The sequence below is a fragment of the Taeniopygia guttata genome, chromosome 3 (assembly GCF_048771995.1).
Source record: "Taeniopygia guttata chromosome 3, bTaeGut7.mat, whole genome shotgun sequence".
Classification (NCBI taxonomy): Eukaryota; Metazoa; Chordata; class Aves; order Passeriformes; family Estrildidae; genus Taeniopygia; species Taeniopygia guttata.
In genome coordinates, this window is record NC_133027.1 from 91,162,341 (window position 1) to 91,180,779 (window position 18,439).

Below are 18,439 nucleotides of genomic sequence, written 5' to 3' on the forward strand. Positions count from 1 at the left end.
GTGTGGGGCTCTGAGTTTGCACACTGCAAACCCCAGTGTGTGATCCAGGGCACTGATTGCTTCTCCAGGATTTGTCTGGAGAGAGGAGATGTAGCAATTCATGTTCGTGCCCAGCAAAGGGAGAATACAGGCACCTCATGCTGGGAGAAACTGTTGGGAGACAGGGAAGAAGCAGCCTCTGGTTCTAGAATAGTGAAAAGTCAGGTGATTCCAAATAGGTGGATCCCAAAATCTCCCAGTTTGGGGAGGAAAGATGTCTTAAATAGATAGCAACCACATTTTAACTCCATATATTTGCAAATAATTTTCACTTGGAAAAACAGTGGTGGATGAACCCAGTGAGGATGCACTTCCTGAGAAATGAGCAGCTTAAAGTTACAGAAGTGTGGAAGTGCTCTGTGTGGGAAACCTAGATCATATCCTCAGCTTAGATCAGTCAGCACTGGCTCATTTTTCATAATATCCTGTCAAGTATTATTTAGCTGATGACATTTTTCATAAAAGTGAATTTTTTGTCAAAATCCATTTCTCCTTACCCCACATAGGGTGATAAGATGCAAATGTTATGCATGGTATTACTGTAGACACTACTTATATTGTAGAAGGGAATACATAATGCTTTCAATTTCCAGTATTGAAAAATTGAACTGTACTCAGGCTATTAAAAATATACTGGACCCTTTAGTGTCTGTGTTATAACATGCATTTTAGAATGCAAAAGGGGTATTTTAAACTAAATGCAAACAGGGACTCACACAATAGAAATGTCTAAATAATGTATGCAAAGCCTCCACATTTGGGAGAACATTTCACATATTCTGTATTTCAGAAAAACGAGCTGGTGGAACTATTAAAACATATGCTAGCATTTTACACTCTGCCTGAGGGTCTTTCTGAAGGTTGTATGGTTTGGAGGTTGAATATCCTCTTATCCTTTGTAGGAATCCTTCCAAAACGTATGAGTCTTACTAATATAATAAGGTGGTGTGGGAAGTGTCATATGGCAAGTGATGCATGTCATGATTTACTTAAGTACTTTGGAAGGTGAAGGGATCTTGTAGCCCAAAACACTTTGCACCAGGAGTCTCTTGGGAAACAGAGTTTTTTAATCCAAACTCTAAGTGCTCTGAGGGAAAAGGAAGACAACATTAGAACAGTTTTCTATGTGAAAGTGGGTTTTTTAGGCAGTAGAGTTCAGTGGTTCCCTATGAGAGCCAAGATTTCATAAGCAGATGCTTAGGGATAAGTACATGAAAATGTGAGTTGTTATTCCCTGATCCATGCTTTTGCTTGTTTGCATCCTGCAAAGAAAAAGAACCACTACTTAACCCAGACATTGGAATTGCACCAAAAAGGTTTCTGTGTGAGGAAAGATAATCTGCCATAATCAAGGGTGAAACTGGGAAAAGCTAATTTCCAAAAGAAAAAGAAAAAAAGAGACATGTTGTCACTTTGCTGACTCCATTTGGATTTTCAGAGCTTTCCAGCCCTGGCTAATTTCTTCTGTTATTAACAGATATTTCTCACTGGTTTCAGCAGGAACTGAGAATTCCTATGGATTTCAATAGGAGTAATGTTAATACCTTGTGGAGTATTTATGATTGTTCCACCTCATGTATCAGACAGAAACTGTAAACAGGGATTTTCAAGTAAGGGGTTCTGTTACACAGTTTTTAGTACAAGGTAAAAACAGAGCAAAAGCAGACAATGCCATTTTGTGAAGCAAATCCAAAATGTGTATTTCCCAGCATAAAACCTAAACACAGAATCACAGAGACAATAAAATGAGGATTCATCTGTATTATAGTATATGCCAGTCTAGATGAAGTATTTATATGTCCCCAGTCAGCAAAGAATCTTCACTGTAAATGAGCTCACTGCCTCCTTAAAAAGAAAATTAATTTCCTTCAAGAAATCCAGGAAGATCTTTGCAGCAAATCTGCTAGAAGCAGGAAACTGCATCCATTTTCTTTGCATGTAAAAGAGGCAAAAAGCTATTCTTCCATTACTGTTACCTCTCTGCTGCAAGAGATTTGTATCTGAATGACTGGAATCAAACCTGTTGCAGCAGATGAAGACAACCTGGTTGGATATCCTTCCCTGATCCAACAGACTTCTTTGTTGGCTTGGGTTGGAGATTTTTTTTTGTGTGTATCTTTTTTAATACTTCACAAATTTGGAAAAAATTAGTTTTTCCTTCCTAATTTTTAGATTTATATTATCTCATTATTGGAAAAGGACAGTTTAATTGAATTTCTCCCTGCATAATAGAGTATCACATCAGGAAATTTAACTGACCAACTCATTGCAGTGGTTAGCATATTAAATATTGATTTGAGACCTAATGGTGGTGCCATTACTGACTGCAGGGGGTTTTTTCATCTTGTACTAAACCACACTGCATGTTGTGAGAAAATGTGGTCTTGGTCTCCTGAGTCTGAATTTCACATTGCTGGTCAAGATATAGCAAAATCTCATAGAAATAAGTAGTTGTTATTATTTTATTTTATTTTATTTTATTTTATTTTATTTTATTTTATTTTATTTTATTTTATTTTATTTTATTTTATTTTATTTTATTTTATTTTATTTTATTTTATTTTATTTTATTTCATGTATTTGATGCTGCCCATCAGAAGCTTTTGAGCTGGCTTCAGCTGGGTTATTTCTCTGTTTGACTGAGGGCAGGATCCAAATCATGACATTGACTGTGCCAAAGGGATTTTGGTTGCGTTCTTATGCTTTTTGTATTCTTTGGAGTGTTATTCCTCTCTGCTGAGGGCAAAAGCTGCTGTTAACTCTGATTATTGTTAGATCAGTTGAATCCATTCCTGAGGCCCGGAATGACTTCCCTTTCTCTGTGTTCTGTCCCAGCTGGACAGCTGGCTGGCAACTCCTCGGTGGAGATGTACCGGCAGGTGCTCCTGTCGGGCTGCCGCTGCGTGGAGCTGGACTGCTGGAAGGGACGGACAGCGGAGGAGGAGCCGGTCATCACTCATGGATTCACCATGACAACTGAGATATCTTTCAAGGTACAACTCTGGGGTAGATGCTTTACCTGGGGAGGGTTCTTTTCGTGCAAAACCTTCACAGATGCATCACTGCAAAGGTGGGAGGGCAGAAATGTGAGGGCAAAAAGCTGCTGGAGAAGGAAATTATGGAGCAGCTGCAGAATTGCTGGAGGAGAAGAGTTGCAGCATTTGGACTTTGCGTGGGGAGAGGCTCCTGGTGGTCATGGCAGTGTGAGGAAAAGGGATTATGTGGTGTGACAGCAGTGCCATCTGGGGACTGGGCTCCGTGCCCAGGTCCATGCTCCTGTGCACGTCCCTGCAGCAAATCTCACAGGGAGAGAAGCATGCAAGGCCACAGCCAGGGCTGAAGGACCAGGCACAGCCACGACAACTGGCTCTGCACAGAGACAAATGGGAATGTGAAGGCACTGGGAGAAACAACTGGTTGGGTTACAGCTCCAGGGGGCAGAGCTGGAGGCCACAGGATTTGGTCAGCAGTAACCAGCACATCAGTTCACTCCTTTTCTCCTCTCTGCCTGGTCACTGGCAGTGGGAGGCAAAAGTCCTGAATTGAGACAGGAAGTAGCAGCTAGATCTCAACATTTGCAAGCCTTTAAATTCCTGTGAATAGAGAATATGCTGCTCATGGCCAGATGGGCAGGCTCCATGCACAGGACCCAGACACTTGGCATTATATTTAAAAAAAATTAGTAAGTGTGTGTGCAATGTTATCCCTGATACCTGGGACCAGACCCAAAGCACTGGAGGGTGAGAAAGAAAAATTAGTATCTTTAGAGGCTGTGAAGGAATGTTTGTGCCATTCAAACCCCAAACATGTCATCCTATTATTGAATTTTGTCTTCCATTTCCTTTTCTACAGTATAAGGTAGAGACCATATCCTTAGCAATAACCTTCAATTGTTATCTTCTTGTTCTTCTTAAAGATGTTTTTGATCCAGGGTGTTAGAGGAGCATAATGGAGGTGTTTGCCTGTAGTATTAGGATTGGTAGTCAGCATAGCTTATAATGGTACCTCAGGAAATCATTTTTGAAGTGTGAAGAAATAATTCTTCTTCATCTGAGACACTAACTCACCATGGAAATACATTTCTAGCCTTAGCTGTGTGCAAGAATATGTGGAAAAATGTTCATTACTGACTTTGATTGTGTTCCAGGGATTACCTGTGGCTACATCTTTCAGACGTTTCTCCCATACTTGAAACCTGTTGTTGGGTGGGGTTTTTTTGTCTCCTAGTGCTTTTCTTTAGGGAAAAAAGCAAACAGGTCTGCCACAGACAGAACACTTAAGTTTCACTTGTACCAGAACAGTCCTTTTTTCCAGTCTGCTTTCTCTAATTCTTCCCTGATTGATTTAATCGTAGAAGCACATAAAACAACCTTCTTGCACGTTTGTTATTAACTTTCCAGTTATGTTTATGGGAAGCCAATTATGTTTATAGGCATGGGGTTTGATTGCTGGAAGTCTTTTAATTGAGGAAGATGGCTCTCGACTGCTTTGGTCATGAGCAGGAATTTAAAACAAAGTTAATCTGATTTTTAAAAGGATCATTAGCAGGAATGAGGATTATCCCTGGATATTTAGATGTTCAACCCTTGGCATTGTGCTGGCAGGAGAGATATTGGAAGGTATTTTAAACCTACTCAAGGGTATTTCATCGGTCGTTTCAGGGCAAGCATTTTTTAATGCACCCAGAAAAACGTGAAGAACATCTCGATTTCTTTTCAACACTCAAAGTGTGCTGCTCAGCTGGGGAGGAGCAAGATGGCAGTGAAATAATGTGTCAGGAGTGCGAGAATCAATTCATGTCTTGAATGCTGAATCATGTATCAGCTCACGCTTTTGCTGTGACCACGGCACGGGGATTCTGCTCAGTCTGCCGGCTTTCACAGCCTCAGACAGACTTCCTGAAGTGCAGAGGCAGCAGAATTGTGCATTCCCATCCTTATGTTCCTGGGCTGTTTGGTTCCTTGGTTTTCCCCTTCCTTCATGACTCAGAAATCCATAAGGTTTTTCTCGGCTGTGGGTTTTGAGCCGCTGCTAGGTTGGGATCCTATAGGGAGCAGCCATGGATGTCATGCCATAACCAGAGATCTCTGTATGTAACCATGTTTACACCTTGGAGAGCTGATCCAGGTGGGTCATTCTGCAGCTGGAGCCAAGTGTGGAACATGCCAGCTTCTTTCTCTCTGACCATGGAGCACTTGCCTTCGCTAAACCGGTCTCTGAGCTTTTCATCCTCACATGTCATCATCAATCCTAATTTTACTCTCCAGATTATTTTCCCCATTCATGCAGGGTTCCATCCCCTTTTGCAGCAGGAAGGCAGTTGAAGACAAGTGGGCCAGGAGAGTGTACCAGAAGCTCAGCTTTTCTTTTAAGAAGTGGGTTTCTTACTGTTATGCTTCTCAGTTGAGCCTCTAAAAGTGTAGAAAATGAACAAGAGGAATCCCCAGAGAAAGCCGTTTAACATAAATACATTTTTTAGGTTTTAGTCATCCTTATGATGTGGTGTGACAGAGACTTATGGGTTCTTAGAAACTTCAGTTTCCCAGCATATGAAAAGTCTTCAGTGTTTTCCGTGTTCTTCTGGAAGAGAGATTTGTTCCAAGAGGGAAACATTTAATAATTTGTAATGATGAGTGCATTTATTGTGCACCTCACTAAAATCATCATTATCAAATGAAATTTCCACTGGTTTAGGGTTTTTGTAGGGTTGACAGGAACAACTGCATACCAAAACCAAGCTTTATATTTAAACTATTGATTTTGGCAGACATAAGTCATTTATTGAGAAATGTGGTGCTTGAGACTCATCAGACATTTTGGAGATTCAATTATAGTTCAGGTTGAAAAATTTGGTTGTGGCAAGAGCACATCCAGAGCTTTCTGGGATGTTTAGAAAGTAAGGTCTGATCTCAGGGAATGATTTCAGAGCTTGTTGGATCCTTTCTGTCTTCAAAGGCTAAAACTCTGCTTCTTTAGAGAGTTAAGTTTGTAACTGTGTTTATTTTGATTCTTTAGGAAGTAATAGAAGCTATTGCTGAATGTGCATTTAAGACATCGCCCTTTCCAATCCTCCTTTCCTTTGAAAATCATGTGGATTCGTAAGTAATTACCACATTTTTCTTGTCTGATGCTTCATTTGTTATGAGGTCTATGCATGGAATTGTGAGTGCACTTGTGACCCAAACAACAGCTCTTTTCCAAAAATGAATTGGGCCTGTTCTTGAAAACTTCTCTGAATCAGAATCTTTTGTATGAGAGAGGAAGTTTGATCGTGAGAGGGACTTTGTTAACTTTTCACTCTCAGTATGTCCTGCTGGAATGCAGCAATACTCCAAAGAAAACGAGCCAGTATATCACCTGCTGGTGACCCTGTTCTGTGCTGTAAACACATTCAGGATTTGGTCTGTCTCTCATGTTGGAAGCAGAGGCCAGAACCGTGGACTTCTAGGACTGCAAAATAGGTGGTGTGGATGGCCAGAAACTTAATTTCTGCCAGAAAAGTAACAGTTTGCCTAAGTTTATTTAATTTTCTTTTTTTTTTTTTTTTGCTACAAGAAAAGAACAATTTTTCTGTGTAAGAAAAGAAAAAATAAATGAGAACACTTCTAGCTTTGTCCCAGTGATCTATTTTATTTTTATAGTTCAGATTTTTTTTTAACATTAACCTCAGTTTTGAATGCAGAGACCACGTGATTCAAAGTGGGGTGACATTGATGCAGAACATGTGCCTTAAATTGAATTGCCTTTTCCCCTTTTGTGTTTTTTTGGGTTGTTTTTTGGGGTTTTTTTTGGTGGGGTTTTTTTTTCTGTTATTTTTTTTTTTTTCTCTGAAAACATTTCCAACATTTCTGGGGGCAGTTTGGACTTAAAAACTAATTTTTGGATTTGCTTTTGGTTTTTGGGTTTTTTTCCAATGTAAAATAAAAATATTCTTGTGGCCAGCTGTGAATGCTTTAACATAAATCTGAAATGATGTTGGCACTTTTGTTTCTGAAAGAGGAAAAGGGTGAGGGCTAACTGCTTTTCCATTTTTTTAGGAGGAACATTCTTGTCTAAGGGAAGGAACTGGTAGAAGAAGCTATGTAAGAATGTTTTTAAAGAACAGATGTGACAATACTGATCAGAAATTATGTAGGTAGAAGAATTTAAAATCAGAGGACTGAGCTCCACTGCCTGAATACCTCAGAGTATTTACCTCTTGTGAGCAAATATGTGTTTGCTCTGCACACATTTCAAGGCCACATGGTTGTGATTCAAACAGTTGCCTCTTAAATCCTGCTTAGTTATTCCTGTCTTCCTCTGAAAGACCACACAGAGGCTGTGTTTAATTGCCTTTTCTAATGGCTCTCTCTTTTTGGTGTACATTGTGTCCCTTTGGGCTTGCACTCACCTACTCCTGTAGGTTTGAACTCACAGTGCTTCCAAATGCAGCATCTGACCTTTAGGAAAGATGTCAACCATCATTTTTGAAAGTATTATATTTTGTACTCATTCTTCTGGATTTATTCTAATATACATTTTCTCTGTTAACATGAGGCACAGGAAAAACAACAGCTAAATTATATTAACCACAAGAGCTACATTTTTCTTCCTTTAAAGTCATGATGACTTAAATCTTCAACTCTTCCAGGGTGATCTGTTCTATTTTAGGAAGGTGAAGAAGTAAAAAGATTTATGCAATAAACTCCTGTCAGATGTAAGTTATATACAAAAGTGGTTTTAAAGTTCTAAGATGAACCAGTGTCAGAATTGAAGGCAGTGTGAGACTGCAGGAATGTGACTGAAAGGGGACAGCGTTCCTGCTGCATTACTCTGTTATTTACAGCTTGGAAGGCATTGGACCTTTCTCTCCAGAAACCTCCAGCCATGGAATAAAGAATTAACCTGATGTATATTCTCAAATACCCTTTTTCATACATTGCTAAGACACAGGTTTTTAGCAAAACAAGTTTGCAAAACCATGACCAAATATTGTCTCTTTCTGAGGCTTTCCCGCTAGTGATTATTTCTGCTATAGTAAATTATCAGATTCAGTGTGTGTGTGTTTTCTCATTCTGCTTTGCCTGAAAATAATTTCTAGTTATTTTACCAACTTCTACAATTACCCCTTAATTCCTTCACTAGTTGCTGGAGAAATCTGCAATTAGTCATGTCACTCAAAGAAAAGTTCACCTAATTTCATGGAATGCTCCTTTTGTCTTTTCATTTACTTGGAACATTGTTTTTCTCCAAGATCTTAAAGCTGGGCTTTGCCCTAAATGTTAACAGTGGTTTTTTGTGGAATTGCTGTCAAACAAAACCTGTTTCATTAATTCCTACTTCTAGGGGACCAAATATTTTTTCTGCTTTTCAAATTGTGAGTCGTTTGTGAAATTCTGGTCCCCTAGAAATTTTGGCATTGGCTTAAGCAAAAATATGAGTTTAGCCTTTGTTCATGGTTTGTAACAGACTGCAATTATCAGAGTTAAATAAGTTTCACATCATCACCATAGATATGAGAGTGTTAATCAGCACCAGACTTAAATGTAACTTTTCTTTCCTGTGGTTTATACTTATGGGAATATTTTTGACACTTTTTGTCCACCTAGGGGAAAAATCACTTTTTAGCATATTGTGTAATTTGCTTTCCTTTGATGTGTCTCCTAGAAGGGCTCTTCTCCAATATCTTCATAGCACATGAAGGAATTTAATTTTCTTTACTACATCTCCACTATTAGTGGTTTTTTTCTTGCCTGTTTGTATGCAATAAAAAGTTAAGAAAAAGAGGCAACTTTTAGAATGTAACTTTTAGAATGACATGAAATATTATGTATGCCATAACTTATAGTGAAGTCAAAACATGTCTGCTGAAAAAAAGACCACTAAAACAATCAGTGCTTCTGTGAAAAAAGTAGAGGAGCACCCTGGAAATGTTGAAAAGACCTCAAGGAGACCTTGGCGTTTGAAATGGGGCTTGCAAGCCGATAAGCAATCTGCAAATCTGAAAGCAGACACTCTATAATTAGAAATGCACTGATGACATAGCAAAAAGGTTAAGTGATCCTTGAGCAGTATCCATATAAGATTGCTTCCAAGATTAAATTTAATTACAGTTATTCATACTGCTGGTTTCTGGCTGGAATTGTTGCTTCAAATATTAACAGGATTTTTATCACTTTTTCATTCCACACTTTGAATTATTTTAGACTCTTCTGGGAAGCATCTGTGCCTTTGTCTTATGCAGAGGAAGTATCTCTGCAGAAGTGATAAAAATGTAATGCTGGGAGCAGTAGTTGTGCCAGGGAGCCTCTGTGGTTGACCTTCATGATAGGCATGACACAAACTCAGTAAAACAAAGTGGAGGAAATACAATAATGGTAATGAAAACATTTCTTAGCCTTCTTTATATTTCCAGGTATCTCCAGGTATCATGTTCCTACTTTATGTCCCCTCACCCTGGCACATTGTGAGGGCGCTTATAACAAGTCTGTGTGCTACCTATCCATGTCTGCACAGTAAAAATCATAAAGCAGATAAAGTCAGCTCTTTTCAGACAATCAATTTTCGCTGCAATGCATGAATGCTGAGAGAGTTTCCAGTAAGAGGACATGTGGACCAAGAAACACCTGGGTTTTGACTTCATAACAAAATTGGGGGAAGATACCGATTTAGAAAATACAGTGTTTCTGTTGCTCTGGTTCATAATTTTCAAAGAATGTAAAATAAAGAGAAACCAGTTTTCCAACTTCTTAAAATACTTAAGTAGGGATATGTAATCTGCTATTCCTAATGATCTTTCTTTTGTAGCAGTATATACACAGATATGTATGTTAGGGAGAGAGGGAACACAAAGAAAGACCTACCACACAGTTAAATGCTGGTACTCCTAAATTTTTCTATCCCGTCTTAGGAGCTTTTAAAAATATTTGTACACATAGTCCAGTTCACAAAGACAAGTAATTTTGTAGTGTCAAGATTTTCCTTGTTTGACCTTGTTTACTACCTCAAGGGTTTTTTGTGGTATTAAAACCTATTAGTTTTTCACATAATTTTCCTACTTTCTGCCTCTGGGATGCAGTGACATTGGAATTTTTACACTGAACCAACATAATGTTGCATTACATTTCTCTCATTTGCAAAAATGAAAGTTCCCACTGTGCTCCTTTTGAGGAAAACATGTAATTAAACACAGAAGATCAGAAGAATTTGTTCTAGCTGTAGTGGTGACTGGGACTTTATTACATTTAACTCTTGCTTTTTATGTTTTTAATTCCTATGGAGAGTTCTTTTTGGAGTTGTGCCCGTTTAAGAATGTCACAGTCACATCTAATTACTCCAGTTTCAATAAATGCCCTCTTTTGATTCAAGGAGTTGTCCTTTGAACTTCCTGGGTTCTGAGAGTATGGATCTGTTCAGAACACATGCTGGTGGAGCAGACTGAAATAAAACCCACTCTAATAACCCCTGGATTTAGGGCACATGCACATTCTGCTGGAGTGGTACCTTTATTTCCCTTGGTAGCTGAGTGTTGGAAATACCCAACGCAATGTCCCAGCCTGATCTGTTCTTCCATCATCTTTTCCTGTGTGGGTTCTTTGTTCTGCTGCCTTGCCTGTCTTCAGCTTGATTTTCCATCCTCAGCTAAAAGTGCCTTTTAGCTTCTGTGCAGAATTGGCTGCATGCAAAACACAGCATTTGTGAAAGGCTGTAGGGATTTAAACTGCATGCAGCTCTTGCTTTGGGGAATAATTTAAAGCCTCCTGGAAGTATTTTTTGTCAGTGACTGAGCTAATGACTGCGTTACCCCCTATCTGCTTCCAGGGGTAGCCAGGATGCTGATCCCAGGGAAATTACATTTTCTGATTGAAATGTCATTTAGCCACCCAGCCTTTTTCTCAGCTCTGGTTTGGCCACACTGACCCTGGGAGTTGGTAACCACTGACCAGCTGGGCACAGGCAGGGTTGAACTCCTGGTTCGCAAGAGAAAAATGAGCATTTTTTTCCTTTTTTTTTTCCTTTATACCCAGCTCTATTTTGTCATGAAAAGTAGCTCCATGGTAACATAACAGCTTATAGCATCCCTCTGTCTTCCATGATATGCAGATCCTAATTAGCAGGAGCTGAGGAAGTTATATTAAGCCATATAAACCTGTCCTTTAATCGAGGCTTCCCAGCAGAGTGTCAGAAAAGGAAACTTTGAAAGATGCCTCAGCTCAGATGCTATGCATTTTAAACAGGCACATGTAACAAAAATCCTCAGTTTTCTAAAATTAGAGAGTGACTGTGGTACTGAGCTGCATTTTGAGACGATTGGAGTAATGTTTCTGAGCCATAAAACCTATCTTCAGTCCTAAAACTTCCATCACTGGCATGCAGGAATTATTTAATCTTTTGTTTGCACTTTGGGAGAATTGGTTATAGGTAGAGTTTGCTGAGGTTCAGTTTATTTATAGAGGATGTTGTGAGAACTGCCGTAGTGCAAGAAAAATGCTAGGCATGTGTGTAAAGTAACACAAGGGGGAAAATACTTATATTTTGAATAAAAGTATTGCCTGAAAGAGGTAAATTCATGTTATGGTTGTTTCACTGTTATTCTACTGACTTATGCTTTTACCTCGTGTATGTTCCCTTTGATAAACTCTATCAGAGGAATTGAAATAATTGCATGATATATGTAGGTCTCACTGAAAAATTCACAGATATTGGATCAGGAAATTACATCTAGTTTAGGGCTATTAGGTGCTCCATTACTACTGGTTTCACTTTGGAGCATTAGTAGGACTCATTTCTTTCTTTCTTTTCTTCCCTTCAGCCCTAAACAGCAGGCAAAAATGGCAGAGTACTGCAGATTAATATTTGGAGATGCACTGCTTATGGATCCATTGGAAAAGTACCCGGTAATGTGCCTTGGTGTTCATCACAACACAAATGTCTGTGGGAATTCTTACTGAAGTGCCTCAGTCCTGCCTCATTCTTCATATAAAGCCTTTCAGTCTAAAGGAGGGAGTTAAGCAATGTGAGCTGTTGGCGACTTAAGCATCATTTCTGGTACAGAGATTGCCCTGATAAAAGTGAATTGTGATCTTTTAAATGCAATTGGTCCTCATAGCTGGCATTTTAAAATGTAGAGTCTCATATCTGAGCTAGTACTTATTTTGGTTATTACTGCAGACATTTCATAAAGCATTTTTCTTCTTAAGTGCCCTCAGTGGCCCTGTTTCATTTAATGTTGACATTGCCTCTTGTGTAAAATCCATTTAATTTTAACAGGGCTTACAGAGGTTACAGAACTGTCCTGTACCACATGGTCCCTAAGAAACTGCCATAAGGTTGTTTCTTCTGCTGTTCTAACAAATCTCTCCTCCTTCTTCCTGGAAGCTGGAAGCTGGGGTTCCTCTCCCAAGCCCTATGGATTTAATGTATAAAATCCTGGTGAAAAATAAGAAGAAGTCTCATAAGTCAGCAGATGGGAGTGCAAAGAAGAAGCTGTCGGAGCAAGCTTCCAACACTTGCAGTGACACATCCAGTATGTTTGAGCCTTCCTCCCCTGGAGCAGGTAGGACTTGGGTCTACTGATATTCTTTTCCCTCAAGCACAAATGCAGCTCCAATCCCATCCATTTGCAGTGCTCCAGCAAGGTCACGGTGCACCAGTGTGGGTTGCTCAGCAGGAAACAAGACTGAAGTGTCATTGATCCTGGAGTCTGTTCTGTGAGGAGTTCTCATGGAATGACCCAGGGCTCAGTGATGTGTGCTAACATTTCTCTGCACTGCTTATTAAGGACAGGCAGCTGCCAACTCCTCCACCCTTGGCTGCCTTTCCTGTGTGCCCAAGCCCAATATCAAATATAAATGTTTTCTTTTCCTTGTTGCCGCTGGGCCTGCCTGCCATTATTTGGTGCCCTTTCAGACAGAACCCGTTCCTCAGGGGAGCTGCAGAGAGCCTGCCATGCCTCAGGGTTTAGGATAAAGGGATGAGATCCCTGTTCCTCAGGCAGGGAAGGCTCAACCTGCTGTTGTCCTGCATTACTTGGGAACATGTCATGGACCATTGTTTAAAGTGCTATAAGATGTTCTTCTCTTACAGAGATGGAAATAGGCAGAAATAATTAAGTCTCTGTATCCTGATTCCCAGCCCAGTGTCTGTTCCCTGCACTGAAATTTCTTCTTCTATCAAGACTGAAATTTTGTGTTCTTATAAGCACATTTATGCCCCAGCAGTAGAAAACTTAGAGAGTACATTAAAAGCTCTGCTGAAATATAATATAAGTTCATTACCATTTGCCATTTAAAAACTTTCCCCTGTTGTTTGTAGTTTTTTCTAAACTCTGATTAACTGAGCTGAAAATTTTTGTGCTGGCAGTTTGCCCCAAGCTGAATTAATGAGCAAGAAATCCTGCTTCATTTGTGGATAGCATTGTTTATCCTATTAGCAGCAAAGAAAGAGTTTTCAACTGTTGTTTTTAAGAAATTATGAAAAGGGCATGCTTTGGAGTACGCTTTGGAGATTTCAAAGGAAGATTCATCCTGGTGTCAGGGATGACTTAATACTATTTTCTTGATTTGCTTTAGACAAATCCCAAGCAGGAGAAAAGTAAGTGTGTGTTCCAGCTGCCTCCTCTCCAGCATTTGAAATCAGCCCTGTGTTCCTAACTCTCCATTTTTCTGACCAGCACAGGGTGAGGACAGTGGCAAAGAACACAGCCTTGGCTTTCTGAGGGCCTGGGCTGCATAGAGGGCTACAGCTCTTTCTTTCAGGAGCCTCTCTAGGAGCTTTTCTAGGAAAAGACCCAGGCTGTGAGTAAAGATGATGATGATGATGCCAGGCAGAAGGGTCAATCCCATAACAGGGTGTGTAATTTTACAAATTAACTGTGACTATTATGTCTGTATTACCTCTGAAACAGCTTCTGATTATGAACACGAGCACTTACAAATTAGAAAATGCTGGAACTGAGACTGCAAAATTGCTGTGGTCACTTGGTTCATCCGTGACTGCCAAAACATATTGCTTGTAGTCCTTGTGTCAGCCTCTGCTTCTCCTTTAGGACTTGTACCTCTGTCTGAGAATGCAATTAGTCAATATTTTTCCTCTCTCTGTCATTCAGTACTTGATCCTAGATAGAGCATCCTCAGTGAGTTTCTGTGGGGGTATCCAGGATGCCTGTGAGCTCCTGACAAACAGCACTGAATTTATCTGAACGAGACCTGTAGGAAGTGCAATATCATTAAATCAATTTTATCTGAGGACAGATGAATCTGACAGAACTTAAGAACACTTTAGGGATGACTGATGAAGAACACCCAGAATGTCATTTTTCTAGAGTACTTTGAATTTTTAAGTATTCAGAGCTCCAGAGACTACAGCTACAGCTTACAGCTATGAGAATGCAGCATTTCTGTAAAACAGGTGCCAGCTTTTCTGTCTGTGGACAGTTAAAAAAAATTATTCACCATTTTATAAGAACATTGTGGTCATGAAGAGTTTCCACATGGTAGAGCCCAGAAGTCAGCATGACACCCTTTTTCTCACATCTCCATATTGGCAATGTGTCATCCTGGAGCTCTGGAAGCCTTGTGCTCCTCTGCACCCAATACCAGTTTCTTTCTGGAGTAATGCAATTAATCAGAAGTCTGATTCTTAATATCTCTCAACATTAACTGTTTCAGTACTCCAACTATAATATAATCTTGACATTTAGCAACTTGTATATATTATTCAAACTACTCTGCTGAGTTGTATAGCTCATGTCAGAATTGCTGCTGATCTCCAGGAGAAAGTTATGCTGATTTAGCTTTCTGGAGATCCTAAATGAGTTTTTTCACAGCAGTGCAAAACAAAGTTGATATCAAGATTTTCTGTTTCTTACACTGCTTAAGGTCGGATTTAAACTCAAGTAAACCCACATTTTTGATGTGTTATAAGACCATATAAAAGTGTAGTGCTGGTAAAATAGTAGCAATAATTAAAGAAAGAATTCTGAGCTTTGTAGGATGCCTTGCAGGATGCCCATGAAAATTATGTAGGAAGTGGCTTCAATACATGTCAGTGGAAGAAACTTTTTCTAAATGTAGAGCAAAGCTGAGAAAGCAGAAGAAGAATTTCTGAGATAACCCTAGTGAGATAGCTTGCAGTTTTGGTAAACAAGCATCCTAGAGCTGGCTGGTCTTGTACAATGAACAGAAGTAAGCAAGCAAGATTTCCAGAGAAGTTCTGTCACAGTGTAGAAGGAGCAGTGGCAGTTCTGCAGGGACCTGCATTTCACCAAAAGCAGGCTCATACTGAAAGGAGCTAAAGCTTCCTCATGGAGCAGTATTTAAATACTGTTAAGTAAGCAAAGTGTTAGTTTCTTGTATCTTGATAGGATGATGGTTTTGTCCGAGCAGTGTGTGCTGCAAGGAAGGACTCATGGAATAAACAGAGACAGAGGGCAGAATTGGCTCCATGGTTTCCTGATGCCTAAATGGAAAACTGGATCAAAGGTTTTAGGCTCAGTGTATGTAACTGCTGCTGATGCCAGCTGATACCATGGCCCATTGTTACAAAGCAAAATGCTTTATCAAACTGAATAAAGTTTATTTTCCCCTTTTTAAAAATTAGCAAATGCTGAGGTACAGTGAAAAAAATCCCAAAAGGTGATTGCCTCCTGAGATGCTAGTGGCTGCCTAAATGTTGCAGAGTTAACAAGCTGCACCAGCAAGAACCATATTCATAATTCATTCTGGCCATTGTTTGAAAAGGTCTGAGAAAGCAGATTACCAGATTCCTCTGAATTTCAAGCACTGTCTAGCCTTTGGTTTTGTAGGCTGTCAGTATCTGTCAGGATGATGAAAATGGATAATGTTTAGCACACTGCTTCCTCGACCCAGGGATTTGGCTTGTCATTCCCAGCTCTCCTGATCATCCTCCAGTCAATATTACTGTGTTGAATCCCTCTGCCCATCAGCTAGGTTTCAGCCTCCTTTTCCCACTTGTTGTTTTTCCCAAGGAGCACTTTTATATCTCCTCCACACTGCCCCACTCAGTAGGGATAGCTCCCTGAAAACATCCTTCAAGCTGCTCTTGGAGACTCCTGTGCACTTCTGCCTGTGAGTGGTTGGCAGTACCTGTGTTTTAACTTGTGGTAGGGAGCAGCATCCTCTAATTTCTTGATATTCTTCTGTCTGCCTCTGTCCATGAGCAGGCTTTTGTTTGGCTTCCTTGGAGAACGACTATTTTCACTGCATTTGTGTGCCGTGGAGCCCTGAAGAGGTCCTGTGCTGACCTGGGTTTGCAGTCCCTTCTAAATGCAGACAGTAATGATGGTATTACAGCTAATTGTCCCTTAGACAGCCTCAGGGTGGCTTTGTGTCCCTGCCATGAATCAGGGAGAGAGGGCTGGCTGTGAGCACAGGGCCGTGCTGCTGGGGGGAAGGCAATGCAGATGCACCACACCTCCTGAAACACTCATTTTGATTCCATGCTGGCAGTCCCATGTGTTACTTGTCCTGGTTTTGCTGTCTGATGCAGAACTGGAAAATGAGATTTGATCTCCTTGGGAGTATTTGTGTTAAATGTTTTTAAATAAACGAACCATGTGCTGTGTACTTTCCTTTCTGGACACTTCCAGCAAGAACAGGCTATCATGTACCTTCTTGCCTCAGAGGTGCAAGCTGGCCAAAGCCTGCCCACCTTTCCTTTCCTGTGTTCTGTGCAGAGGGTTATTTTGCCAGACTGGGTAAATCATTTGAGAGCTCCCCATCCAAAGATTGTCAGTGCAAATCCTTTGAGAGTTTGGCTGACTCTCTGCATTGTGCTGGGGCTCCCTGAGCCATCCCCTGAGCCTGTTGAGCAATCATGTTATTTTCTTCAATGAAACACTCAGGAAGAAATGTGTTGATGAATAAAAGCCTGACATTTCAACATCTGCATCTGGAAGGAAATGCAGGCTGGGTAGTCATCGTTGGGTTGTGAAAGGCACACTCATGTGTACTCCCAGTGCTCAGAAGGGGCCCACTGGGCCAGACTGGAGGCCTGCTGGAGCAAAGAGGAGTTTCTTTATTTACTCAGTGCACTTGAGATTAGGCCCCAAATTGACAGCAGTAAGTAAAACTGAATTATTATTCTCTGGAGGATTTGGGAATGCTGCACAGTAGTTAGATTTTTTTTTTTTGTGCTGCCACTGCTGAAGAAAGCTGGAAGGTTTGTGGAATAAAGTCTTCAGGGAGAGCTGTCATTCTTACAGATGTGGATAGGTGACTGTAGGATAAGTAAATCATCCTTTCCAGAGTCTTAAGATGCACAGGGTACACTTTATGACAGCTAGGCCCACAGGAGGAATTTCTAAAGGCAAAGATAAACTTGATATTCCTTAATGATTTACTTTCTGCTGCAACCAATCAAAACATTTTGAAGGCGAGGGGAGGCCTTCGTTAATTAACATTAAAGAATTTACATCTTGCCTGTGGAAATTTGATGAGTGCCCTGCAATGGGGAGTGAAGTAATAACTGTTTTATTTGGTGCCATTTGCTCCACTTCTCAGGGAAGGATGAGCCTTGAGCATCTCCTGCTATTGTTTGGTTCGCACTGCCCTCAGCTGGCGCGGCTCAGCTCTGCTCCAGAGCTCTGCCAGGCACCCAGAGTGCCCTGCCAAGGGAATTGCTGGGAGCTCCTGCACTTAGCTTCTGTGCCAGACCCTGCCAGCTGTGCTGCCTCAGAGCAGGGGCTGTGGCATGCCTAGAACAGATGGGTTCTGTTGAGCAGCCCTCAGTAGCACAGCACAGCAGAAGCTCATGGATTTTCACAGTGATTTCTTCACCCCATGCAGGCTGCTGCTTCCCACAGAGGGTGAGGCACTCCCTGGAGGTCCTGCATGGATCCTGCAACAGCAGGAGGTTGAACTCACATCTCCAAACCCTGGGGCTGTGTCCCAAACTCGGGAATATCTCAGAGCAGTGTATGAAACTCTACCCACACACTGAGCACACTGCACTCTTCTGTCAGTGCCAATTGCCAAAGAATAAGCATCAAGCAGCTGCAAAGAGTTCCTGTTTGGCTGGGCAATAAGAACTGAAATCAATGCTGAAGATGGATGAGTCCCTCAGGACTAGTTCTGGGTTTGACTGGTGCTGGGACAAAAAGCACATGCACAGCGCAGGCTGCTCTGAGCAGTGCTACCTGCACATCTTTCTCGGATTTGTCACTGGCAATTGTCACTGTTGCCTCAGCCAGTCATTATTTTCTGCTTGAAACTTTTCAGGAGATGCAGACATGGAGAGCGACGATGATGATGACTACGATGACGACTGTAAGAAGTCGTCGATGGATGAAGTAAGGGCGGAGATGTGTTTTTGGGGATGGGGTTGGAGCGTGTTACCAGGAATGGAGCTGCCATCCAGTGGAGAAAGGGAGGCAGAGCACCGGGAAGCGCAGCACCAGCTT

The 18,439-nt window shown here is 40.8% G+C and overlaps 1 protein-coding gene across 4 annotated transcripts in view; it reads left to right on the forward strand.

Annotated features, from left to right (window-relative positions):
* PLCB1 (phospholipase C beta 1) overlaps positions 1 to 18,439 on the forward strand; it is a 340,329-nt gene that overhangs the window by 238,955 nt on the left and 82,935 nt on the right. For all 4 annotated transcript variants that reach the window (XM_002199189.7, XM_012572343.5, XM_012572342.5 and 1 more), the window contains exons 11-15: positions 2,875 to 3,032; positions 6,055 to 6,137; positions 11,831 to 11,915; positions 12,397 to 12,574; positions 18,258 to 18,328. In XM_002199189.7, the coding sequence (XP_002199225.2) occupies positions 2,875 to 3,032; positions 6,055 to 6,137; positions 11,831 to 11,915; positions 12,397 to 12,574; positions 18,258 to 18,328 (575 nt within the window). The remainder of the gene's footprint in view (positions 1 to 2,874; positions 3,033 to 6,054; positions 6,138 to 11,830; positions 11,916 to 12,396; positions 12,575 to 18,257; positions 18,329 to 18,439) is intronic.